The sequence below is a fragment of the Talpa europaea genome (assembly GCF_964194135.1).
Source record: "Talpa europaea genome assembly, chromosome: 12".
NCBI classification, from domain to species: Eukaryota; Metazoa; Chordata; class Mammalia; order Eulipotyphla; family Talpidae; genus Talpa; species Talpa europaea.
In genome coordinates this window covers 97,992,301-98,018,206 of record NC_140079.1, presented here as the reverse complement: position 1 = coordinate 98,018,206, position 25,906 = coordinate 97,992,301, and the positions used below count along the sequence as shown (strand labels likewise).

General features: G+C 43.9%; 1 protein-coding gene across 1 annotated transcript; it reads left to right on the top strand.

Moving 5' to 3' along the window:
• Positions 1–1,088: 1,088 nt before the first annotated feature.
• On the top strand, positions 1,089–23,126 carry HAPSTR1 (HUWE1 associated protein modifying stress responses; the record flags this gene model as incomplete). Its single annotated transcript, XM_084250912.1, has 4 exons — positions 1,089–1,314; positions 1,896–1,976; positions 11,056–11,331; positions 22,882–23,126. 4 exons carry the CDS (start codon positions 1,089–1,091, stop codon positions 23,124–23,126), a joined length of 828 nt encoding a protein of 275 aa, XP_084107038.1.
• Between the last annotated feature and the right edge of the window lie 2,780 nt (positions 23,127–25,906).

Genomic DNA, 25,906 nt, shown 5'->3' with positions numbered 1-25,906 from the left:
GACGGGCCGGCGCTCCCCTCGCTCCCCTCGCGGGCCGGGCCCCGGCGCTGCCCTCCGGGGGCCGCGGACGCCCCGCGCTGCCGGCCTGGAGCGTCCGCGCCGGGGCCCCGCCGGGGCGCGCGCCGGCCCGTGGCGAGCGGCCCTGGTGACGCGCCCCGCCGCCCTCCTTCCCTCGGGGGCGCGCGGGCCCCCGGCCCCCCTCAGCCCCGCCGCGCGCCCACAGCCTGGAGTTCGCCCCCCCAGGGGGCTGGGAACGCCGGAAAAGCCCCCGCGGGGTGCGGGCCTCGCTCCGGGTCACGTGACCACGTGACGCCAGGCCCCGCCCCGCGGCTCGGGACCGGCCCGCAGTGCGCATGTGCGCCTCTTGACGTTTCCTCCCCCCCTCCGCGCCCCCCCCCGTCGGCTCGGACGCTACCCCAGCCAGCTCCTCCCCCTTCTCGGTCCCCGTCGGGCCTGACAGTCGCTCCCTTCCCCCCGCCCATTGGTTACGTCAGCCCGACAGGCCGCGGAGCCAATCACCTCGCGGCGTTCGGAGGCCGGCACGCGGAACCGGTCAGGTCGGACCAATGGGCGCCCCCGGAACGGGCGCGCCCCAACCGGGCCGGGGAGCGGGGCGGGGGGCGGTGCTTCCAGTCAGCATGTGGGCGGGGGAGGGCGGGGACCAGCAGCCGCAGAGGCGTCGACGGCGGCGGCGACGACGACGTTCCTCAGTCTTCGGGGTGGGCTCGGCGGCGCAGGCCGGGCGGGGCGCGGGGCTCGGCGACCAGCGGCAGCGGCCCGGGGGCGGCCGCCGCGCCATGGCGGGGCGGTAGACGGGCGCGGGCCGGCGAGGCGAGGGGCGGCGGCGGCGGCGAGCGTCGGCGAGGCCCGGGGCGGGCAGGCCCGGGGCGGGGGTCGGCCCGGGCGGCGCGGGGGAGCGGGGCGGGGCCCGCCGGCCGTCGGGGTGTCGGAGGCCCGGGCCGCCGCGAGGAGCCGCCGCCGGCCGCTGGGCCCCGCCGCCGGGCCGCTCGACGACGACGCTCCCGCGGGGGCCCCGCCTGAGGAGGACGCGGCGGCGGCGGCGGCGAGGCCGCGGGAGGCCGCGGGGCATGGAGGAGCGGAAGGAGGAGGGCGAGGCCGAGATCCAGGAGCACGGGCCGGAGCACTGGTTCTCCAAGTGGGAGCGGCAGTGCCTGGCCGAGGCCGAGCAGGACGAGCAGCTGCCCCCCGAGCTGCAGGAGGAGGCGGCGGCCGCCGCGCAGCCCGAGCACAAGCAGCAGAAGCTGTGGCACCTCTTCCAGAACTCGGCCACCGCCGTGGCCCAGCTCTACAAAGGTGAGCGCCGCCGCCATCTTGCGCCGCCGCCGGGCCGGGCGCTCGGCTTCCAGCCCCGGGGCCCCGGCGCCGCCCCGCCGCCCCCTCCCCACAAGATGGCGGCGCGGGAGGGCGCCCGGGGCCCGGTGCGGGCCCGGCGCGGGGGCGCCCCCCGGGGGCCGCGCGGGGGGCTCGGCCGCGGCTCGGCCCGGCGCCCCTGCGCCCCGGGCCCCCGCCGGGCCGGGCCGGGGCGGGCCGGGGAGGGGCCCCCGTCACAAAATGGCGAAGGGAGACGGCGGGGCGGCCCTATTGTGCCCGGGGGCCGGCCCGGGGCGGGGACAGAGCGGGGGCGCCTCCCCACGCCGCGGCCGGGCCCTGGAGCCGGGGGGCGCCCCCTTCCACCCCTGCGGGACCCCCTTCCTGCCTCCCGCCCACTCAAGTGTGGGCTCCCGAAACCCTTGAACAAAATGGCGAAACCTAATATGGCCGTTCTGGAGTGATTGACGCCCAAATAACGTTGCTCTCTCTCTTTCTCTCTCTCTCTGTGTCTCTCTCGCTCTCTTTGTGTCGGCTTCTCTCTCCCCCCCTCCCTCCCCTTTCAGACCGAGTGTGTCAGCAGCCAGGACTCTCTCTCTGGGTTCCCTTCCAAAACGCAGCCACCGCCGTCACCAACCTCTACAAAGGTAAAGATAACCTTGCTGCATTGCCGCTTGCGGGGACGGGCGGCCTGCGGCGGGGGAGGCCCGCGGCCCGAGTGTCTGGACCACCCGCGCCTGGACCCAGACTGCCCGGCTGTTGGCTGCCTGGAAATCCGGCCACTGAGCCCGAGTGCCTCGCCACTGGAGAATTCCGGAGGGGTTCTAGCGAGATGACTTGTCAGCCGGGGCGATTTGGAGCCCCTCACCCCTCGGTACATTTGACTGTGTTTGGGGCGTTTTTGGATGTCATCACTGAGAGGGGGCTGCTTGTTGGGTATCCTGCCTGCACAGACAGCGCCCCCCTCCCAGTCTAACCCCCCCCCCCCCTTGCCTGTGGTGCCAGGTTTAGAAGCTCTGAGCTGGAACATGGTGAGAGGGACTGCTCCCTGGAAAAAGTCTCCTAGGGAAAAAAAGAGCTGATGACTTTGTGGCACGGAGAGGTGGGAAGACACTTATAATCGCCTCGTGGAAAAGATCCAGTTAGGCGATTCCGAGCCTGATGACTTCACATTTTAAGTGCACTGACAACTAATGGGAATTATCTGCACCTATTAACATGCTACTCTGTCCTGGAAACATTATCAACTGTTTCTCTTCAAAAATACTCTGTATCTGATTGTAAATTGTTGACAGGCAGCCTGGCAGGAGGGTTTGAGTTGATTTGTGTTTGAAGGTGATGCTTTTCTCCTGATGACATGAATGTGTGTAAGTAAACCTTGCCCGTTGTGCTTTCGTAGTAACAGTGCGTTTAGTAGGTTTTATATCATACTGACTTTGAAGATTTGGAAGTTTGGTTTGATTTTGGTGAGGTTTTATGGAAAAAGGATTTGAATTTGACCGCAAAAAAATCATTTAAAAATGTAATTAAATGCTTTCAAGCTTCTAAACATTGATAACAGTAAAGGAATTTTGTGCATTTGGAAACTATTGAAATAGGTTGACAAACAGGCTGTGGAGAGGCTTGATTCTCAGATTCCTGCTTTTGTTGAAGAATGTGCAAAGGTGGCAGGTTTCTATAGAAAAATACCCCTCATTGTGAGGTTTCTTGGGTAGACGGTACATTTTTTTTAGACAGTAATTTGAGACCATAAACCGAAACTGATGAATAGAATGTTTATTTTAGGGAATGAGGAACTAATAGTCCAGGCTTACTGAGCAAAGGGAAACTTAATTAAGTGGTGCCCCAGTGGTTAACTTTGGTTTTTTTTTTTAGTAGTTTTTGAGTTCTTTCAATTTTGTTTGCTGAGTAAATTACTTTACCATCTATTACTAATCGAGAGTCTTGAGCTTTCTCTGGAATGGTTCTTGGTTTCATTCAGAAAGGGCATTTTGAAGTTATCTTCATTTTTTAAAAAGTTCAGATTCTTGGATTATACTTTACATGCAGTAAAATCACCCTTTTTAAGATGTATAGAGTTTGAACCACAAGTAACGTTGTGAAATAGCGTATGTCTCTGCCTCGTCCCCATCTCAGAGCCTGGCAGCCACTGCTCTAAACTGCTTGCTGTAATGCATACATGGTTTTTCCCTTCCAGTAACATCGTAAATAGTACCTTGAAGTATGCAGCTTTGTGTCTGATTTCCACTTCTCATAACGTCTTCAACCTTACAGTAGGTGATCTTACCTGTGTGGCTTCTGCTTAGCATAATGTTTCTGAGACAATCCATTGAATTCGCATTGCAGTAATAAATAGCTCAGTGTCCCTTTTTATGCTGAATAGATCCTGTTGTGTTGGGAGTACCAGTTTTCACTATTCCTCCTTGCGGTTACTTTTTGCTTAAAGGGGAAGGTGGCATATTTTTAATAACATGTATGTATATCTGTGGTTCTTTGTCCAGACAAATATGAATGTCTCCTGACTTTTTATTTTTTTGGTGCTGTTGTAGACTCCTAAAATGAACCCTTTTGGGACTAAAATTGGTGGTTTTCTTTAGTGCTACCTCTTCCTGTAAGAAGATAAATGCAGAAGCTAAAATCTGAAACAGTCCCTAACTTGACTATTTAAAATGGCTTCTGAATTTTTTTTTACCAGTTTTCTTAATGAGAGAAGCTTAATGACATTACTTTTTAAGTGAGCATCATGAGGTTCTTGCATTATTGGAAATGCTGAATTGTCAGACTGGTTAAGTTTTATTTTGTATCCTGTTTCTGTAAAATGAAAATACATTCCTTTTTTCCTGTTGGGAATTCTAAATTGTGGTTTGTGGCATTTAGTAGACACACTGTTACCTTATTCAAGGAAAGGGCAGCTTTTAAAGCTCTGCTGATCCTGGCTTTCTTCCTCTTCAGGGTGTGGTCTTCAGAGAACACAAATGCAGATGGAGGAATAATCGGGTACCTTAAATAGAACCAGTAAAATTAGCTAGGTAGTGTCACCAAGTGCAAGCAGCATTAAGTAGTGGTACATTTATATCAGAGTAAGTGTTCACAGTACTGACTAAATATTTGAATACAGTACAGGGGGGAAGTTCTGGGTGGGAATCCTTTTAAATGGGTGGTGCTCTTATATTTTACATGATTAAGCACTTATCTGGCAAAGTAAGTGATTGATTCTGCAGCCTGGGGACACAGGGCAGCTCCTTCATAACTGATAAATTGAGCACACAGTGAGTGGGAAATGTGGTAAAAATGTAGCAGAGGCCCATTTTTGATGGATAGTCGGCATTGGAAAACATGAACTTAGTTGGTGTGGTTGGAATATGTCTGGAAGGGTGTGGAGGAGCGTTGGGATGGTTCTCGGGAGAATCTGATGAAATTGAGTGCAGTGTTCTTCTGGCCCATGTGGTGGGACCAGACTGGCATCCACTTTTGGAAAGGGAAAGAAAAGTTTTGCTTGCTGATTGTTTTTACCTTGATTTGGTAAATCCAAAGAGGGTAGTGTTGGTTGTGTTCCTTGCTCAGTACATTTTTGATACCTGCAGCTAAAGAAGGGAGTGAAAAGTTAATTTAGGTTGTACTACTCTAGCTCAGGTTGATGTTTACCTGGGGAATACTTAGCCAAGCCCTTATCTGTTTGCTGCTTAAAGCACCCCCTCCCCCCGACCTGTTTAAAACTGACCCTTGGCTCCTCATTAGGAAACATTAAGAAAATTTTCTTACCTAACTGTACATTTCTTCTACTTGGAGCTACTGTGGTTGTTCTCTAGTTCTGGGGACCCCTTGGTGAGCTTGAGGCGGGGGGTGGGGGGGTGTGCTCAAAACTCACCTTGTTCTTCATAAGCTGCTATGAGCCAGTACTTGATAACACCTGGTAGAGTCATTTCTCATCACTTCTGCAATTCTTTCTTAGCTGCTTTATAGGGTTTTTCTCCTTTGCTGCCTGTTTTATGCTAAGCTCCATTTCTTTGCCCTCCACATTTTGAAACTGCATCTGAAACTTTCGTTGTGTCTTGAGTTCTACCACGTTGAGAACTTTTTTCTTGCGCTTTACTAAGATGTTTTTGGTTCTCTCCTTGAGCAGTGTTTGCTCCAAGGTGATTCTGTACACTAATTGTACTTGCAGAGGTCAGGGTTGTTTACTGCTAGATTGTTTAGTTCACATTTTAGACTCTTACTACTTAGTTGTGCTCCTATACCTGTCTCAGGACTGAACAATGTTCTGTCACTGCTTTGTTTTATCAAAAAGAAAGGGACGTGGTGCCTACCATTTAGGGTGCAGGCTCTTGGTCTAGCTGGACGTGTAGTGACTGTGCACTGGTGATCAGCTTGTTTTTTGGATGTTTTTGTTCATGGGCAGTGTTGATTATGATGAAGTTTGAGATTATTTTTGTCTTAACCTTTTTCTTTTGTTGGAGCAAGCTTTGTTAGTGTAAAGGGTAAATATAAATAGAATTGACTGGTAAGAAAATACTATTGTATCTTCTAAGTCTCTTTTTGAAACATCTTGATGCCTCCCTGTATAATATGTTGCCTTCAGTGTGGTCATGGACCTCTGAACTGAAAATGAACATACTAAATATTTGTGGGTCAAATGGAGAGTGATTGATGAAAAACATGGTCAGAGAAAGCATACATAGTCTGGAGATAGGTATTGGAATTTCAGTTCTTTAGAATTTGAATTTCTACAGTTGGTTTCCTTGCTGCTGAACACTATTACTGAGTTTTGAGACTTTGTTTATGATGGATTACGGTTAGAAACTCTGCATCTTAAATTTTATTCCTAAACCTGCTATAAATAGGAGCAGGAATCTCTCTCATCCCTAATACCACTTGCAGATTCTATTTAAATTCTCAAGGAAGGTAATTCTTACCGATCATGTCTCTGTAAAGTGATGCTGCGACTGTACATATCTTATGGCACAAGTCTGACTTCAGTGGTAAGGACGCGGATTGACTCCTGTAACTTGAAGGCAGAGGGGATGGTATTGACTTGACAGTGGCCCAGCTGCCCTGTCACTCTCCCCTCTGTACTCAACGCGTGTATATGCTTTCCTTCTCGGCGGGTTTCTTTCTGTTGGCAGCTTGTATTTTAGGGTTACTCACTGAAGCGTCTTAAGAACCCAAAAACTTTCTTAGGAGCTACCAGCAAATGACTTCTCCAGGATCTCAGCCAGAATTGGGTCACATGCTTACTCAGTCAGTATCACAGCCGGGTTTGGGGTTAAGCAGATTCATTTAGGATTAAACCACCTCATCTTCCCCTGGGGCAGATGTGGAGGCCGCTTTCCCCCAGATCTGTCCAAACAAAACTTCTGAGTTCTTTTAGGAAAGGGAGGACAAGCATTGGCTGGGACAAGGACAGGCAGCTGTGCTCTCTGACTCTTCTCTGGTTCCTGGCTTTTGTTTTGTGTTAGATGAAGATTGGGTAAATAGTAAATAGCTAGGAGTTAATGGTGATGTTGGATATTGCTTCATTAGTGAATACATGAGAGTTATTTCCTCACAATTGGAAAATAGTTTTCTTTTGGTAGTGACTCAGATCTTTGTTTCTATGAAGCATTTATAATCCTCCCCCCCACTGATTGGGTAGTGCAGATTTAATTCTGAAGTTCAAATATTTTATAGTAATTGCTTTTTCTTGGAAGTGTTGGTTTGATCTATCAGTGCCCTTAAGGTTTGTAGCTCTCTAAGAAGAGTGAGAGTTGGCTTCTCTTTGTTGAGGAATAATTGCATTGTGGAAGGAACTCTGCCACTTAGCCAACTTTGGGCAAGGCCCTCTGAGACTTAGTTCCAGTTCCTTGTTTATAAAATTTGGCTCTGTTCTATCTAGCTAAGGTATGAAAGGTTCATGAGCATCAAAAAAGTATAAAGAGCAAAGTCTGATTAATGTAATCTGTCTTATGTATGAAGGTTCTGTTTGATTTTCATCTCAGAAATCAGTGTGGTTCTCTGCCAGCTGCCCCTGCCAGTGGTGGGAGGATTAGACAGATAACTGAAACCTCGAATATCATTTTCAATCTCTACAACTTAAGCTGTTTATATAAAAAAACATTTTTAAAAAAGATGAAATACGGGCTGTCTACTGTGACTTTGCATGAACTTTGTGTGAATCCATTTGTTTCTTGAATAAGAAAATGAATGTGTTTGTGATGCAATGTTAGATTGCCATTTTGATGTCCTTGGGGTTGGCTTCACCTTCAAACTGAGGGCCCTTTTTCATGGTGCCTTTGGCTTCTGTAGAATAGCATTGGACACAAGACTGGTCCTACAGTTTCTGTGCTCTGTACGTCTAGTGGTCAGGGTTCAGGTATTTTCAGAGCAGTCTTTGGTTTAGAGCCTTCAGGAGGCCATCCTTGTGTGTATAATTGATTATCTTACAGGAGACTAATCTGGGGTTGCATTAAAATGTAGTGTAGGGATGCCTAATACTTTCCAGTAAACTTCAGGTATCCTGCTTAGTTTAAGGTATGGTATCGGGGTTTTATTTTCAATCGAGTAGCTATTTGAAGAGCTGACTATAAGGACTGTATTTTAAATGCATCAACATGAAATTTTCTGTTTAGGAAATAACAGATTGGATTAAGAGGATAGTAAAGTATCTGGATTTGGTTTTCAGAATATGTTATTAACGGTTATAAAACCAGATTATGCCCAGGTAGGGCAGAAGCATGTACCTGAATTATTGGATCAGATTTACTACTCTTCTAGTCTGTAAAAGTTGGTGTTTCAGGGCTTCCCTGGCGGCGCAAGGGGTTGAGACACAACTTATGAAGCTATCCGCAGCCGCTGCAGCACAAGTTCGATCCCCAGCTGGCCAGGGAGCAACCCACATGGCGCAGCAGACCTCTCCTGGCTCACCCACTGCTCCCCTCAGCAGTGTACTTCGGTCCGTCTGTCTGTTTTGTTCCCCACTCTGTCTCTGGTGAATCCTCACACCCCCCACACCTCTGGCCTGTACCCCAGTTCTTGTATGCATATATAAATAAACCTTAAAAAAAAATAGAAAAAAAAGTTGGTGTTTCACAATGCTTTATTTTTAGTGTGCTATAGGTTGCTTCTGATGTTGAGACTTAGAATTTTTGAGGTGGAGTGATTGGCTAGTGGGCATAAATTTTAAACGATTCACACTTTATCACTTAATTGTCTTCCATTTAAACCAGTGACTCTGAGTTTTCAGCTTCTTCAAATCTGAGACACTGCAGTATTAGCCCCTTGCAGATCTGACTTTTGGGACTTTGTGTCCTCAATCAAAACAAACCAAAATTTTATCAAGCTCTTTTTTTCACAGGATTGTTAAGTTTTGTGTTTGTATTTTTTAGTTTTTTAAAAATTTAATTATGCATACAAGAACTGGGGTATAGGCCAGAGGTGGGTGGGGGGTGAGAGGATTCTCCAGAGACAGAGTGGGGAACAGAACAGGCAGATTGACTGAAATACACTGCTGAGGGGAGCAGCGGGCGAGTCAGGAGGGGTCTGCTGTGCCATGTGGGTCACCTCCCCTTGGCCTCATGCTGAAGTGACTGCGAATAGCTTCATAGTGCTGCGTCTTAACCCCTTGCGCCATGAGGGAGGCCCCTGTGTTTGTTTTTTTTAAACTACTCATGTGGCCCCTTCCTTTGGCTCTCAAGCTTTGTGTCTTATTTAGCTTCACCATTTGTTCAGGTGCCATCTCTTAGCAAGACTAAGGGATGGGGATGGGGAGGTTATAGATTTTCTTATATGCTGTTTACCTTTAAGATAGAGTTCCTGCTTGGCTTTTTGATGAAATGAGAAATCTGAAGACACAGATTCATTTTCATTCTAGTAGTAGGACACTGGAGAAATTCATTCCTGAGCTGTTTTTTAAAATTAGATTAATCTGTTTCCTCAAAGTTGTGATGGATGCACCTAACAGTGTTTGGTGTATCATGGGTTTTCACAGAAATATTGACTAGTCCTGGTCTTTTATTTTAAAGCATTTTTAAGGATGTGCCCATGGATTTCTTTAATTTTTTTTTCTTTTTTAGCAATAAAGATTGATCACCTGCTAAGGAGTGGGCCCCTTAGAAAGTTCTGCATGTGCTACCCTCTTGCTGTCTTTTTTTTTAAATAATGCAGAGTCATTCAACTCTGGAGCTTCTGTGATGTCTTGATTATTGTTTTTCTTTCTGGGACACAACACTTCATTGTTTGATTATTGTTCTTTTACAGTGTACTTTAGTTGTAGCAGACAATTAAAATTGGGACCAAGAAAAGTAATAGAGGAGTGATTCTTTGTGATACACAAGAGTTACTGCTTAGCAAAAGGTCCAGGGACAAAGAAACCATCTTTTATGTCATTAGAGACTTACTGGTGATTTTTCCACTAGCATGGCAGCTCACCTAAAAATAAATTGCTGTGATTTAAGACACCAAAATACTTTCTTCAACTAGATATAACTATGAGAGAACAGGAATCATTTCAGTAAATATAGCAGGTAGTATTTGCAGGTTCTGAGAGATTGTTAAGCCAGGATCTTTGGGGAATGGTTAACGGGTTATGAAAGCTATTGGGAAATAAAAGCAGAATGAACATATACCCAGGGAAATGAATGAAACTCTTCTGGCTTCTACTGTGCTGTTTGGTTTTAGTGTTCTCAGTAATTAATTAATTTTCCCTTGTTTCTAAAGTGTTTGCTTCTGCCTTCAGCATGTTCCAGATTCTTGGTGTGAACTTGTCAGTAGGAATGCATCTCCAAAATGACATGGTAAAATGTAGCTGAGCATGGCCTGAGTTACATACCTAATTCAGTCATCTGTTGGATGGTGTGATGCTCCTACTTACAGTTCATAGGAATTCGCTCTGAGTAACTTGTGTATCGCAAGAGCAGTATAGCTTAATGGTAAAGAACTAGAGACTGGAGCAAAATTCCAGTTCTGTGTATATCCTGTGATGGTGGTAGATTTACTCTGTGCTCAAAACCTGTTTTCTCCATTTGTAGTAAGGGTACAATAGTACTTCTCTGGAGGAAGTCATGTTACCTTTTTCCGCAGGTGAGGCTTAGTATAGTACTAATAAGCATGTAATAATTTATCCATTGTTGGTGTTACTAAACAAGCTAATTCAGAATTAAGCAAGAATTTTAAGGGAATAACATTTAAAAATGGTATTTTGGCTAACAAGTAGTCCTGCTATGTGTTTAATTATTTTTTAAAGGGGCCTCCCTGGTGGCCTAGGGATTAAGTCTCAGCATGTCACTGATGTGGCCTGAGTTCAGTCCCTCCCCCCACCCCCACCAACCCATATACGGCGTAGCAGACCTCTGTCTACTGCTCCCTTAGCACTGTATTTCATTGAATTTGCCTGTTCTGCTCCCTACTCTGTCTCTGGTGAATTCTCTCACCCCCTGAACCCCCCATCTCAGGCCTACACCCCAGTTCTGTGCCCAAAAAATGTAAACAAATCAGGTGATTTTTTTTTTTTTTTAAAGAACAAGGCAGAAACTGTAGGACTGTGTGATGTGTTAACTTTCAGTTCATTAAGAATAAATGTCATGTAGCACATCCCAATCGTGCATCAACTACAATTCATTTTAGTAGATTACCGGTAGATGGACATAGAGAACTTCATGATGCTCATTTTGGCTAACTGTAAATCGCTTTTTCTAGAAGCTAATGCAACATGGCTCTGCTGATCATGTATGTTTTTCTTTCTTTTTCTAACAGAAAGCGTGGATACCCATCAACGAAGTTTTGATATTGGAATTCAGATTGGCTACCAGCGGCGCAATAAGGATGTGTTGGCTTGGGTTAAAAAGCGCAGAAGAACTATTCGTAGAGAAGATTTGATCAGCTTCCTGTGTGGGAAAGTTCCTCCACCACGAAACTCTAGAGCTCCCCCAAGACTGACTGTAGTGTCCCCTAACCGAGCTACTTCAACGGAAACTAGCTCATCTGTAGAGACTGATTTGCAACCCTTCCGGGAAGCCATAGCTCTGCATGGTAAAGCCGTTTAAACATATTTCTTTGGAAAAATGGTTAAGAGTGTGCCTGTGGACCCATTTGCACATTTAGGTTTAGGTCCTGATAATACTGTCTGATTTTGTTTTGTTTTGTTTTGTTTTTGTCTATTATAGTAACCACTTGCTCCTAGAAATGTTTAAATAGAATGTAAGCTTAGCTCTTTAGGGCAATTTTTGAATGTTAGCTAGTCCATTCTAAAAAAAATGTTTTTAGAAGGTTAAGAGTCCATTGGTGTTATAAAATAACGGAATCTTTTGCAGCGTTGTAGAATTTAATTGCTTTAAACTTAAATTGTACATGTTTTCTTTTCTGAGTCAAAGAGGACGTCTTATGAATTCTGTTAGGATTATATTTGCCTGGAAGACATAGTCAGCGACAGGCAAGTATAGATGGTTGGACTACTTTCATGGAAACTCCCTTTGACGCTCTGAAGTTACTGAGTGTGCCTGTAGAGGGCTGGAGTTGGTGACCCAAGTGGGAGTGGACAGATATAAGAGTAATTGGCTTTCCTTATGTCTGTTTTCCCATAGGTCTTTGCTTTGATAGTCAAAAGAGAGGACAGGTCCATCACCATCTCCTCTGGCCAGACCTGCTGTAAAAGGGCATTCTTGGCTAAGGGGTTTAAGTATTACTGGGAAAGCCTCGGGTATATAGTCAATAATACTGCTGTTGCTCTCAATACTGACTTCAAAGTATTCCTGGGAGAGGTACTCTAATTTATAACAATACTACTGTAGAAATCAATGACAAAATGATAAGACTTGGCTGAAATCAAGAGAAAAAAACATGGGTTATGCAAGTGGCTGAGCAGACAGAAGTCATTAGTGAGTTAGGTCATGGGTCCTGTTAAAAGTTAACATATCTGGGCCCTAGTGTAGGTCATCTAAAACAGAGTACCTGGTACTCTAAAAATAATGGTCTGTGTTAAAAGACTTCTGTATCATTGAAGCGTTAATGCTTACGGAGATTCTTGATCTCTTTAGCAAAACTTGTTATTTATCAGAGCATGAGGTTGGGAAAAGTTTTCCTCCCTCCTGATTGTGAGTTTATGACAAGTTAAAAACATATTTACTGCAAGAAAGTCCATGATGGTATGGATGCAGTTCTGAAGACTGCTTGCTGTTCAATACAGTGGAGTAGTTATTCCATCAGAACCTTTGAAACTCAGACAAAGGAAGAGAAGAGGTTGAACAGTTCCTGTCGAATTACAGAGTTTCACATCTTTTACCATTAAGTTTGGGAAAACAATTGCTAGAAGTGTACATAGTTTGTCAGATTAATTTTAGTGCATGGTAGTGTTTAATGTAGCTGTCTCCTTTCAGCATTACGATTTTCTTAATCAGGTGGATTTATGAGTCACTCCATGCTTCTCGCTAGTGTTGTCTTTCTGTATTATGTATGCTGTATCGTACTTTAGAAGATAGTTCTAAGAAACATAAAAGCCACTCTTGTTAGAGAATCTTAATGCAGTTGTATATAATACAAAAAGGGCAAGCTAGGTCTGCCTGCTGGTCCTTCCCCTGTCCCCCCCATACTATTATTTTCCAACTCCAATTTTTCTAAAAAATTTGTTTTGCCTGTGATTTAAATTTCAGTAGTTTTAGGAAGGGGCTATTTATAATTTTGATTTATTGTTTTAAAAACGTTAATTGTAAAGCCATCTTAGAAAAGTCATCTTTCCCTTCAATAAACTTACAGTAGTGCTGATCCCGGAATATATAGAGACTTGATGTACTTTTATTCTAGGGTTCTTACACCAGATGTGTACTAAGTGTGGTGAAGTACTAGGACCCCTTGAAAGAACATACAGCAACATAAATTATGCTGAGTTTTGTACTCTAGTGGTTTTTTTTAATAGAGATTATCAGTGTTTTGAGGGGAAGATGCTAGTCTGATTTGAGCATTTAAAGTAATTGGAATGATTTCTAGTGATAGCTCATTGTTATCTAAGTCATGATGCAGTTCAGTGACTGACAGTGTAACAGGTGTCCTTGCGATCTGCCTTACTGAAGAGTCTGTAATTGAAGTGAAAATTGTTCAGATGGAAAATATATTTGGAAACATCTTAATTAGGGTAGATAATTGTCAGCCTTGAATTTTGCATATAACTTGCTTAGCCAGATACACAATCTACTAAAAAAAGTGAAGTTGAATTATTCTACATTGGAGAGTCTAAATTTATAAAATTCAGGGGTATGGAGATAGGAAAAGACTTGGTATATTAGGTTTTTTTAAGCAAAAAGTGTGTAGGAGGTCATATTTCGCATTATCTCCCATGTCTTATTCCTTTATAAGGACAATAATTCCCCATAGTTTTTTTCTTTACCTACCCCTAAATACTCACTTGTACCAGATGCTCCCATTGTACCCTTTATTTGAAGGAAAATGGCAGATACTGGTAGACTATTTCTTATAGTGAGATTGTGACAAGGAGTGAGACCCATTGTCAGTGCCTTCATCAGCCTTGGATTAAGAACTCAGTTTTAGTCAAAACTATCAACTAATGGTTATTGAGGCTTAAAGTATATGATCCAGTGCTTTTATTTGGCTTTTGTATGCAACATAATGTTGCTCATTTGCTGTGTGCCATTGTATCTGGTCACCTGGATCAAATATGTAAGGATGTGCAGAATTGGTTTTTGTTCTTTTATCTTTGTCTTAAAATAAGAACATTTTTGAAAATTTACTTGAGTCAAATTAATCACGATTCTTGATTTTATATAAACAGACTATTTCAGATGGTCTGGAGCATTCTGGGCTTTGCTTATCCTTGTGTTAGGCATCCTTTCCAGAGTTTTTTCGTTTTCTTGTTTCTCCCCCTATGCTTCATTGGCATCTCTGATTTTTCTCCAGGTTCTTTAACTGACTTTATGTTTTCCAGGGTTCTAGCCTTAGCTACCACCACTTTCCAGAATCTCTGCTTCTAGTTTAGAACCTTTCCTGATTGCCAGACGTGTGTCCCCTGTTGTCCCCGGAGGGAGTATGTGGTCACCTGGGTGTTCCATTGGCGTTTGTCTCATACAGAGTGCCAAGGTGGACTCATCCTTCCAGTCCTGTTAGCAGCAAATGTGTGTCTTTGTCTCCTATCCGCTCGGCAGACATCTGTACCACAGGTCCTGGGTAGTCTGTGTGAACGTGTGTATGGTGCTCCCTCCCTTTTTTGTTGAGCCAGCACATACTTGGGTGGCTTGTTTTAATGTCATGAATGTGGCATGTGTACCCTGTTCCGGGGGTAGAAAGGAACATTTCACAGTGCAGAGAATGATTTGGAAGAGGAGGCGAGTCCTTGGCTTGTGGAATAATAATTTTCCTGCTCTTGCTTCTCAGTCCTGATTGACCCATTCACCATTCTCATTCCTGAAACCACTGGAGATCTTTTGATCACTGACAAGATCTTTTTGATCTTATCACTTCACCAACATATGAAACATGTTTGCTTCCCTGTAGCCTGTAAGGGGAAGTAAGAACTCAGCATGGCAATGCAAGATTCCTAGGATCGGGTCTCCACCCTGGGTTGGGAGCTTAACTATACCTTTAATCTGAGTACATCTGTGCCCTTACACAAGCTTTCCCCTCTGCCTATTCATCCTTTAAGATGAAACAAATCTCTCTTCTGTGATGAAACCGCTGCACTGCTCTCAAAAGCTTTCTCTGAAGAGAACATCTGTTCTCCCAGCTCCGTTTGTTTCCATAGCTCTTCCTTGCAGTAGACCTGGGCTACATTAGAGCAGGAGTCTTGCCTTGACAGCTTCTTTATTTAACAAACCTCGCAAAGATGTGTTCTGTGCTTAACAAGGGGTGAGAGGTCTGCTAAGTGGGGCCAGAGAACCTTGGGAAGGAGCTAAGGACTACAGGTCCCCAATGACTAGGGAGGGTAGGATGTAGGTGTGCTTCAAAACTGACTCCCATTAGGAGTTAGCTCTTAGACCAGACACCATTCCTGCTGTCCTTTTGGTGTTAACTGTGCCAGCACCCTGCCTGAGGACTTCTCATTTCATCTTAACTTATCCTTGGCGTTGCCTTTTCATTGACAAAGACAGGCTTACTTGACTGAGCAGCAATAGGTTGGTAAGAAGTGGAATAAATATTCCAGATCTGTCAGGCTTCAGAATGTATCCTAACTATTGTGCCCTCTGTATTTGTGTATTTAGCCATATCCAGGCCTACCCCAGTTGCAGGTGGGATGGGAAAGATCTCTAGTATCTAAAGACACCAGGAAGAAGGAGTTGTGTGTCTTTCTGGGGCTCTGCCTCTCCCTCCCCCTATGGAGCTGGGTAATTAGACTTGAAAATGAAGGGGTTGTGACCTGCTATATTTCTGGCTCACTTGCAGCGGAAGAGTGTTCAGGCTTTATACATAGGTAGTAGCATTCTCTGTGTATGACCTTTGTGAAAGTGATTTAGGGTGCTTGTAAGGTGAGAACATTAAATGAGAAGCTAAGCAGAGTTCTTACGCTACCACAGTAACTCTGGACATGTGTGTGCCTCGAGAGGAGGATGACTTCTGCTTGGTTGTAGGTCCTGCGAGTCCTGTTAGTCTCCGGATGGCGTTAAGGCACATGCGCCTGGTGGTCTGCTGCTCTGTGGCCCTTGGTCTCTGTCAGTGAGGGTGGCCTTTTACATCACAGGTGTCGCTGCAGAGGGAGGGCTCATTTAGAGCTTATCATTCCTTCTGTTTCTCACTTAGATCTTGAGCTTGTGTCATGTTGATGTCGACTAGTGAAGTCAGTTTTCTTGTACTGAATGAAGAATTCCCCTTTGGCTTGCCCAAGTTAATGATGTACCTGGAGAAACTTGGATTGAAATCTGGTTTCGTTCTGAGTTATCTTTGTCATCATGGAGATCAGGGACAAAAGTGTCCAGAGTAATGAATGGGGTAAGCATTCATGGATGGAAACAACCCACATGACAGAGGAAACCAGTGAATTTCACTCATTTCCTAATTATTTCAAGTCTCACTCAGGTTGTCTCATGCATGGTCTTTGCAGATTTCTGGCTCTGGTTCCGACTGTTGCGTAAAAGTCAGAGACACTTGTCATTAGTTGAAAAGTGATTCTGGTGATGGTCTTGGCCTGCTATTACGGTAGGCTAGGTGGGAATCATTGCTGCCATTGGCATTTAATTTTAAGATAGTGTGACGTGCCATGGCCAATTTTGTTACTTTGATTAAGGCGTGCTTAAAAGAGTGTGTTTCAGCATTTGCTTAGCTAAGTGCTAAAAGGGACATGGGCAACTCAGGCAGTCTAAACTTTACTGTCACTGGAGAATTTCAAAAACAAAGGGAAGAAATAATTTTTTTAAAATTATGCAGAGGTGCTGGGGGTGAGAGAATTCATCAGAGACAGAGTGGAGAGCAGAACAGGTGGATCTACTGAGTTACACTGCTGAGGGGAGCGGCGGGGGGAGAGAGGTCTGCTGCACCATGTGGGTCAGCTCCCTGGCTGGGATCGAACTCAAGTCGCGGTGACTGCGGATAGTTGATAGCACTGAGATTTTAACTCCTGTGCCACCAGGGAGTCCCGGAAGAAACAATTTTTTCATTACAGAAGTGCTTTGTGAGTTTAAAAAAAGGAGCTGCTTAGTAAGTTGAAATCTGAAGTCTTGGTTTAAGACCCTTCTGTTTTTGTGAAGGTGGTATGGTAAATGCTCAGATTTGCAGGTTAAAACAAAAGTATAAAGGGTCATTCTATAGACTTTCCTATTTCCCACGTTTATTGAACGTAGTAAGTGTGATGCACACCATTTATTAGAGGCTGGTGCTAGGGACAGGTGATAAAAAAGATGAATAAGATACTCCCCAGGAGTTTCTACCCTACTAGAATTAAGTGCTTTTGACAGTTTGAAATCTGTACCCCAAGCAGTCAGACTGAGGTAGTTTCTTTGCCTTGGCAGTTCATAGGCTTCACTTTTGGTTTATTTTTATTTTTTTTACAAACTCTTTGGGCTATGTGGAGGTTTTTATTCTCTTAAATTATTATTGCTTGATAGGATCCTTGGATCTGGAGAAACTGGGTGTAAGTCCTTATAAGAATAACACAGTTGTTTGAAAATGCTGTTCAGAAATATATAGAAAAAAATGTAAGGCAAATTCTTAGTTTGTCACAATCAGCTGCGTGAAACCAGGTACCTTCTAGATTTTATGAAAACAGTCTAAACCAAGAGAATTTTCTTTCTCCTTTAAGCACAGTTTTGTGTCTTTTGTTAAAACATTTTTTGGCCTGTATGTGCTAGAGGGCATAGAGGGAAAAAAGAGAAATTATTTTGGTGAGAACTAATCTTCCTGGTAAAATTTCCTAGAGAATTGAAATACAGTACATTTAAGAAGAAATTTAAATATTTGTGTTTGGTTCTGTGTCTCTACCCCTTTCCTGTCACTCTCTCCCCCCCTTGCTCAACAATAGCGCAATACTTAGAAACAGATTTTTGACAGCTAACACATATTTAGGTTGTGAATTTTTAAGTTGATGGTGTAAAATAAAAGGAACTCCTTAAGATTTTCTGTTGCAGAGGACTCATTGGAATTGACCTGTGGGGCATTTAGATCTATCCACTTTCAAGATCCATTTTCTCCTCCTGCCCACAGTCTTAGCACATTGGATCTACCCTGCTTGTTGAATGTGGCAGTCTGCATCTTTCTGAAAAACCACCAGAACTGTTGACAGCAATGTTTAAAAACTTACTTGGATATTAAGATGTAAGAGATTAATGCACCAAAGCAATCTTATTTCTTAATTGCTTAAAATTCATTGTTTCAAAGAATCTTCTTTACTTAAAGTTCCTCTGACCGGCTGGAATTTTATAATTATGCCCTTTGTCCCAACCAGCCTCTGAGAACAGAACAATTAAGGCAATTAAGATAGCATTAAATTTTTTGATGAAAAGTTGGCATTTTCTGTATATTAAGACTAGATGTTAGCTTCTGGGGTAAGACTGAACTCAAGATACAAAATTGTCTTGAATTTGCAATAAAATTTTGATGGACATTTTTTCATTGAGGTGTAAGAGGAGGCTATGTATCCAGGCCTCATAATCAGTTGGTAGTCAAGAAGCAGTTTTAACATTTGGCCTTTAATTTTTTTTCACTAGTTTTCTGACTTATACATACTAATTTCTTGGAAAATTTGAAAATTTCCTCAAAGCAAAACATTGAACCTTTTGTTATCCCGCTATACAGAGATAACTGCAGTTACATGTTTGGTGCATTTTCTTCCCGTCTTTTTTTCAATGTATAATATTAAAATTATTTCCTAGTTGAGATCATACTGCATATATGGTACTGTATCTTGCTTTTTTCATTTTAACGTCGTGAGCATTTTTCCCATGGCATTAAAACTGTCTTTGAACAATTGAAAGCATTTTGGGTTGTCAGCATAACTTGAAAATGTTTCCTTGGTGTGACACATGTATCTGTAATTGGTTTGATTTAGTGTGCTTTACTTCAATAAAAACTCAGTATTACAATTTACAGATTGGGGTGGGGAGTGGTATCTACTTCAAATTACCAAAATCTTCCTAGTAGATTTCCCTTTTCAATGGTTTAGTTCCTTTTCTGCTACATTTAAGACACAACATTGTACACATGAACTTGCTTGGCTTGGAACTTCAGGACACCACTTGCAAAAAGGGAGTGCTTTCCTTCCAGATGGAGCAGTTCATTTCAGATGCAAGCATGCCACTTTCTTAGATTTCCTAGTCAGGATGGCAATCACTTTGTTCAGTTGTGGGATTTCAAGTCCCCTCTTTTCTGCTGGCGTGAGAACCCCAAGCAGATCTGCACCATGCTGAGTGGGTCACCTGTAGTGGCAGTCTGCCTCCACACTTCTGTGCTAGCCCCCTGCTTTCACAGGTCTTGTTTTTGGGGGAACAGTAGGGAGTTTAGCTGCCACCTCCAGCCCCAGACTGCTGGCCCTGAAAGGGGGAGGAACTGGGCTCCGCACTTGCTCTTTCTGTGCCTCTGTGACCTGCCTCTGTGCCGGCCACTGGGATTACCTGTCATTAATTCTGAAAACAGGAGTTCTTACCTGAAGCGTGAACTTGGTATGCAAATATAGTTATGTGCTACCTTTAACAACTGCCATGTCACCTGGATTCTTACAACCTGGACTGTAACCTTGTTTGGCTCCAGCATGAGCTGTCTTTCCAAATTGTAATTAAATCATTCTAATTTCCCCACCCCCACTGGTGCACTAATCATGTAAAATGGATGCAGAAACTTGAACACGGATGAGTTTATCTTGTATCAAGCAACTGAGACTTTCCTGTCTAATCCTAAGTCTTACCCTGATCTTGTTAATTGCTTTTCCCACGGCCCCTTTGAAAAAAGTGTGTTTTTGGTAGACACTAAGTTGTATGCCCGTGGGCCATACAACTTTGTTATTTTAGTTCTGAAGCATGTTTAGATTCTCTGTAACTTGATTGTTCATGTGGCCTAGCTAAGGTTTCCTAAAGCATCTTCCAGTAGCTGTCATTGGTTATAAAATAAAAGTTGGGCTGTTTAAAATACATACATTTTTTGGGTGGTTAATCCTAATTTTCTTTGACACCTGTGGACGTCTTTCAGGGGAATGATTAGATTAAACTTGGGAAAGGATTTTCACTGCTTGAGAGTAGATAATAAATAGATAATGTTGCACATTGTGATTTTTGCCTGTCAAGCTATCTCCAAGCCATACACCCAATAGAGAAAAGATTGTGATTTCCTAGAAGTTACTGTTGAATTCAAATTGACCAATTTGATAACTTCACTCTCTCATGGAGAGAAACATTCGCTTCAGTTGCTCTTCACTTGTGATGGAGAACTTCGTAGCCTTGGGTATTTGTCCTCAGGTGTTGAGTACCTGACATCTACCTTAACAAGAGGGGCACTGAGTGGGCTTTGTGGAGTTCTCAAGGTAGTGTCAAATGACAAAGGGGATCCTGAGTTTAATTGTTCAAGCTGCCCAGTTTATTGCTGAAGGTCCAAATTTTGCTGCTCTGAAACCGTTATGAAAGGGTCATTGTTTAATGACCCTTAACACCCATTGTTCAATATGTGTTAACAGTACAGATCGGATCCCCGAGATTAGGAAGAAAGGCACAGTTCTCCCCTCAAGGATTTACAGTCTTGGTGGAGAACTTGAAAAAAAAGCTAATAGCAGTTTGGGGACAACTGACTTTAACCTTGATGGCAAAGAAGTGAAGAGAACCACTGAGGTCTATTTCTTGGTGTTGGCGGGATGGCAGAATAACAACAGCTCTGAATTTCACTGGGTTTCACAATGAGGAGTAGGACTTTGAAGCCTTTTTGTTTAAGAGTTCAGTGAGTGTTATGGATATGCCAGGTATGGTGTCATGTTCATTAGAGATGAAGAGAGACTGTATAGGAAGAGGAGGATTATTGTGCTATGTAGAATTAGCCCAAGACATTCCTTTGCCTTTTGCTCATGTACCCTTAATGTGCCCATGTGAGCTGGGGAAGAGCAGGGCAGCTCCTTGGTGTAGTGGTCAGTTTGAGATGTCCAACAGGCAGGTAGAAACGTGGCTTGGTCCTTGAGCTCAGGAGAAACATTTGCTCCTGTGGCACTGGTTTGGAAACTGGTGCCCAGGCTTCAGCTAAAGGGTCAAGGCTATCCCTGGGTGACATCCACCTGTCGGGGGGGCAGAAGAGCAAACCCCCAGAGGTGCCTGAGGAAGGAGCTGGCAGGCTGGGAACAGGAAGGAGTGGAGAGATGCAAGCAGGAGGGAAGAGGAGCCAGCAGAGACTGAAAAGGAGAGAGGTGGGAGGACCTGGAAAGCAGCCCCCCAGAGGGAAGAAGGTGCTGGAGGAAGCCAGCCGGGGCAGATCCTAGAAGGGAGGGAAGCGCAGGCCTGGCCATCTTAGGGAACTGCAAACCATTGGATGTTAGCTGGTACATGAGTCAGTCCTAGGGTGGGAGTGAAGAGGGCAGGCAGCACCTTCGAGGTACCAACCACTTTTTGGTAAAATTGTGTAGACTTTAAGGAGAGCTGAGGAATGGAATAGGAATATAGTGTCCGCTTGAGTCTGAGTCCCAGCTCTGGCTTACTGAGTATGTGACATCCCGTGGCTTCCCTAACCTTATATCTGTGGTTTTTATCTGTAAGATGGAAATAATATAGATGTCGTAGGGTTATTTTGATGATTAAATTAAAAAGTTCTTATAAGATAGTATCTGATACAGAAAGTACTCCGCTATCAGTTTTATTTTTTTATAGGTCACTAGCATTGGAAAGGTTTAGAGCTAAGGGGGGCTGGGGAGACTCGATCAGATTTCCTCTGGCCACCTTTGGGGAGAGGGAGGATGCATCTCCAGGGAGAGCAGCAAGGGGGGCTGATGGTGTCTTAGAACAGTTTGGAAGTGAAGTGTGGGCTGCAAACCATCATCACAGATGGGAGGTGGTTGAGGCCTTGGGTTTAAACATGTTCAGAATGTTTGTAGGGAACAGTGTCAGAGGGAATTACTGGATTTGATGTGGTAGGAAGCAGACTTCTTTTTCAACTTAATGTTCAAATTTAAATCTCATTTACAGAATATAAAATTAGAAGGGACTCCTTCCTACCAAACCAACCTCTAAGCTTATTATAAGAACTAAGCCCTGTTCTTTGGAGACATTGATCACACTAGATCATGTTATGTAAACTTAGTCTAGTGATGACTCAGACCCTGTGTGAGGAGAGAGTCTGAGAAAGAAAAACAGTAGTCAGTGGTGTTAGTTTTTCAAATTAAACTCAGTGGTTTGTGTTCTGGCCCCACTCATGCCTTCCATAGGTTCATCCTGAACACTTAGGCTTGGGACATATCTCCCACCTCCTAACTGTTCAAGTAGTGAGTGTCTGCACTGAGGAGTGCTAAAGATAGTCTGGATTGGCGACTTTGGAAGCAAAGTAGCAGGAGCTTCATACCACTGCTCCCTCTCCTTCTCCAAAGGATGGCAGATCATTCTGAGGGGTGTCCACCAAGTAGAGGTCAGACCTCGGGTGACCGCAGAGTCCGATTTGTCCAGGGCAGACCCACTTCACATTGATTGCCTCAGTGTAGTTTTTTAGCACAGTGTGCAGTTTTTGAGGATAAATTTTAAAGTCACCACAGTGGAACAAGGCCTCTCAGGCCTGGAAACGATTGCTTGCTCTCCTGCATGCATAGTCATACACTAGAGGGATCTTCTGGAACGGTGATTTTTGGATAACCAAAGCGTTGTGTGTAAAGCAAGCACTCCTTCCTGCACAGCTGTAAACGGTGTCCAGTACCCACCCAGGAGAGTAGCTGGGAGGATTCCTTGATGGATTTGTGGCCTGGGTAGACAGTGTGTGCCACATAACAAGTTCCCAATAACTGGTAATGACCAGTATCACATCTTGTATCAAAGCCAAGAGATTGGTTTCTTCAAATAAAACTTAACTGTTCCCTGGTGACCCCGACCAAGAAAATAGGCAGACATCCTTGGACACTGTGACAACATTGGAAATAAAGTGGGTTGCTTTCAAGAGGGTTAAATAATCGAGCAACTCTAAAACCTTTTTTCTTCTTCCTAGGTCTTAGTGGTGCAATGGCTAGTATAAGCGTGCGTTCGAGTACCCCAGGCTCTCCTACACATGTAAGCAGTGGATCGAATGCTAGTCGAAGGAGAAATGGACTCCATGATGTCGATTTGAACACTTTCATATCAGAAGAAATGGCACTCCACTTGGACAATGGTGGAACTAGAAAGCGTACCTCAGCCCAGTGTGGCGATGTCATTACAGACTCACCAACCCATAAACGCAACAGAATGATCTAAACCGCAAACATTTTCACACCCACCATGCTGCTTGAAAGCCACTTGATCCTCAACATATACTATTATTGCAAAGGAAACATGAGGCCATCTTCCCTTGTTCACTGTTTAACACAAGTGAATAATTCTATAGTGGTTGCCATAAAAGGAAGTTCTAGGTATTTACAGTAGATGCCTCTTGTAACTATGGCTTTCTTCAAACTATAACCCTAGCAGAGGACATCAGAAACCGTGTAGGCGTTAGCAGGATCATCATAGGCAAACATATCCGTTCCAAGGCTAAAAGTGACCTTAACTGTATTTATTCTCAAAGGGAAAGGAAATATCAGATGTTTATTTGGTTATAGAATGCCCCCTCCCCCCACCTTTTTTTATTTTTGGGGTCCATTTCCTGCTGTGTTGAGTATTTTGCTTCAACAGTATTGCCAGGTTCCTAAAATTCTCTAAAACACACGATTTGGCTTCCTCATCCAATCTGCAGGCTTCCATTTTCCAGCAGCACTGTACCATGCACCTGGTTCTATACGGTAGCAGCGTGCAACATCTGATTATTGGACTGCCCGGTTTTTAGTTTTCAAAGCAGTTTCTAATTCTGGTGATTGTGTAATGTAAAGAGGTGCTATGATGGTCATGCAATTAATACTTAATACTGAATCAATACACAAAACTTAATCAGATTCACTTTGTGTGTGTTAGTGCTCTAAAAGTAGCAATATTATTAAATTGCCCCCAGATGAACCCTGTAGGCTTCGAATACTCAGTTTTAAGGCAAGTACTACTTCCCATGCAGGACACTGTCCTTGTGGTAAACGTAAACACGTAGACTGCTAGCTGCCTCCCCGAGAGGTCTGCGCCATGAGCATGGGCTTCCTTTTTGGCTCAGTGTTAGAGGGAGGGAGAGGGATTCTAGTCTTTCTTATAGTTTACATTATTCATGAAAGGCCCCATTGGAGTGGGTGGGAGATAAAAGGGTCTTTTATTTGCTGATGGTGTGACCACAATTTAAATAGCAAATCCCAGCTCTCCAGTCCCTCTTCTAAAAAGTGCAGTTTGGAATCTCACTCTGGAAAAGCTGGGATCACATGGAGGTTCTCTAAATGTTAGGTAGACCTAAATAAAGGTTCTCAATAATAGGGTCCTCTCTTGAGTGAGATAGAAGGCCTCTTGTAGCTACAGTGTTTGAGAGCATGTTTCTTCTTAATTTTTAATATCTTGAACTGAATGATAGTTTTTTTAGATGAACTGATGTCAGCCTGCCAGGTACTGTAATTTATTCTACCATATCCTATGTATCAAGTAGGACAGTGAAAATGTTTCCTTGCAAACTTGTAGTCCAGTATCAGTTAACTTCCTGTTCTTATCCTTCAAAGACCATTGCAAACCAGTGTAAGGGTTTTTCCAGTAATTACAGCACTTTGTTAAAACTTTGCTAAGTTAACCATAATATTCATCGACTGGGTGGATGTGAACAGAATGTTAGAAACTGTGGTGTGAACCGAAGTTCTGTATTCATTATAGATATAGCTCTTATTTAAGAAGTCTCAATACCATACTAAAACTAGGAATCAAACTGAGGTAGTTCTAAATTTTTGCAAAAGTGGAACCTTTTTTCTTTATTGTTTGAAATATAATAGCAGGAAGAATTATAGCAACCTGTCATTTTACCTGAAACGGACAAGCCTATGTATTATGAAAACTTTCAAGCTTCCTTTTGGAATATACCAGAACTGCATTTGGGTTAGCTTTGTTTTCTCTTGTTGTAAATTTAGATTCTGGAGTTGGGATCTGGCGGGTGATGCCTTGCTCACGAGTGGCCAGACTCTTCCTAAAGGGTTTTGAGATTGAGGAACACATATTTAATCTCCCCTTTATGCCTTGGTTCCAGTTCCTCTTCCCAGGTTGAATAACAATTTTTGGGTTGTTTTTGTTTTAGTTGGTGCTCTGAAGCTTAATCTCAGTACCCTTTACTCTTGATTGTCAAATTTTGATAAAAAATGTGCCATTTTTTTGGTAAGAGAAAGCAGGTCTTAATGTCTGCCAGAACACGATTTATATGCCTTATTGGCTCCATTAAACTTTTTAAAAACTTTAACATTTGTTACTTTTTTCCATTGCATTTAGTCTTAAATGCTGTTTGTCACTTAATCATAACTTCTTCCCCCTTCTTTGCTCCATTGAGCTCTCATCTGCCACCTGAGCACAGAGTGACCCTGTGACCTAGGAGACAGGGAAGCGGGTCTCTGAGGAACGCTTAGTTCTGACTGCTAGATAGTTGAAGCCTTTTTTGTGCCAATCGTGGAAAACTGCATATTTGTGTGGCACTTTTAAAATAACTTTTTCCGGTCTCTTGAGAACAGTGTAGGCTGAATTTGAAAACTTAGGGAGTTTACTTTGGGGGGAGGTAGAACCTCTCTCTTCATCCTAAGCTAGAGTCTCTGATTCTTTCAGACCTCACTGCTCGTTAGTTCTGTTCCTATCACCCTGGGTTGACACTCGTGGTTTGAGTCATCTTCACACTGCAGTATTCTGAGTATGGCTGAAGCATTAAAAACCTAGGTGTAGTGTTTATGGAGCAAAGGTAATGGAAAGCATTTGGCTGAATCTAAAGACCTGCAGTCAGATTCTTCACTGTGGTTTACCCAACTGGAGTAGCACACACCCTAAGTCATTCAATGAATAAATCATTAAAGCAAAACAAAACAAAAAAAGATGGGGCTCGTCTGCAGTTTTATTTTGGTCATCACATCTGAACCACTTTTTGATGCAGTCAAATGAAGTTCAGG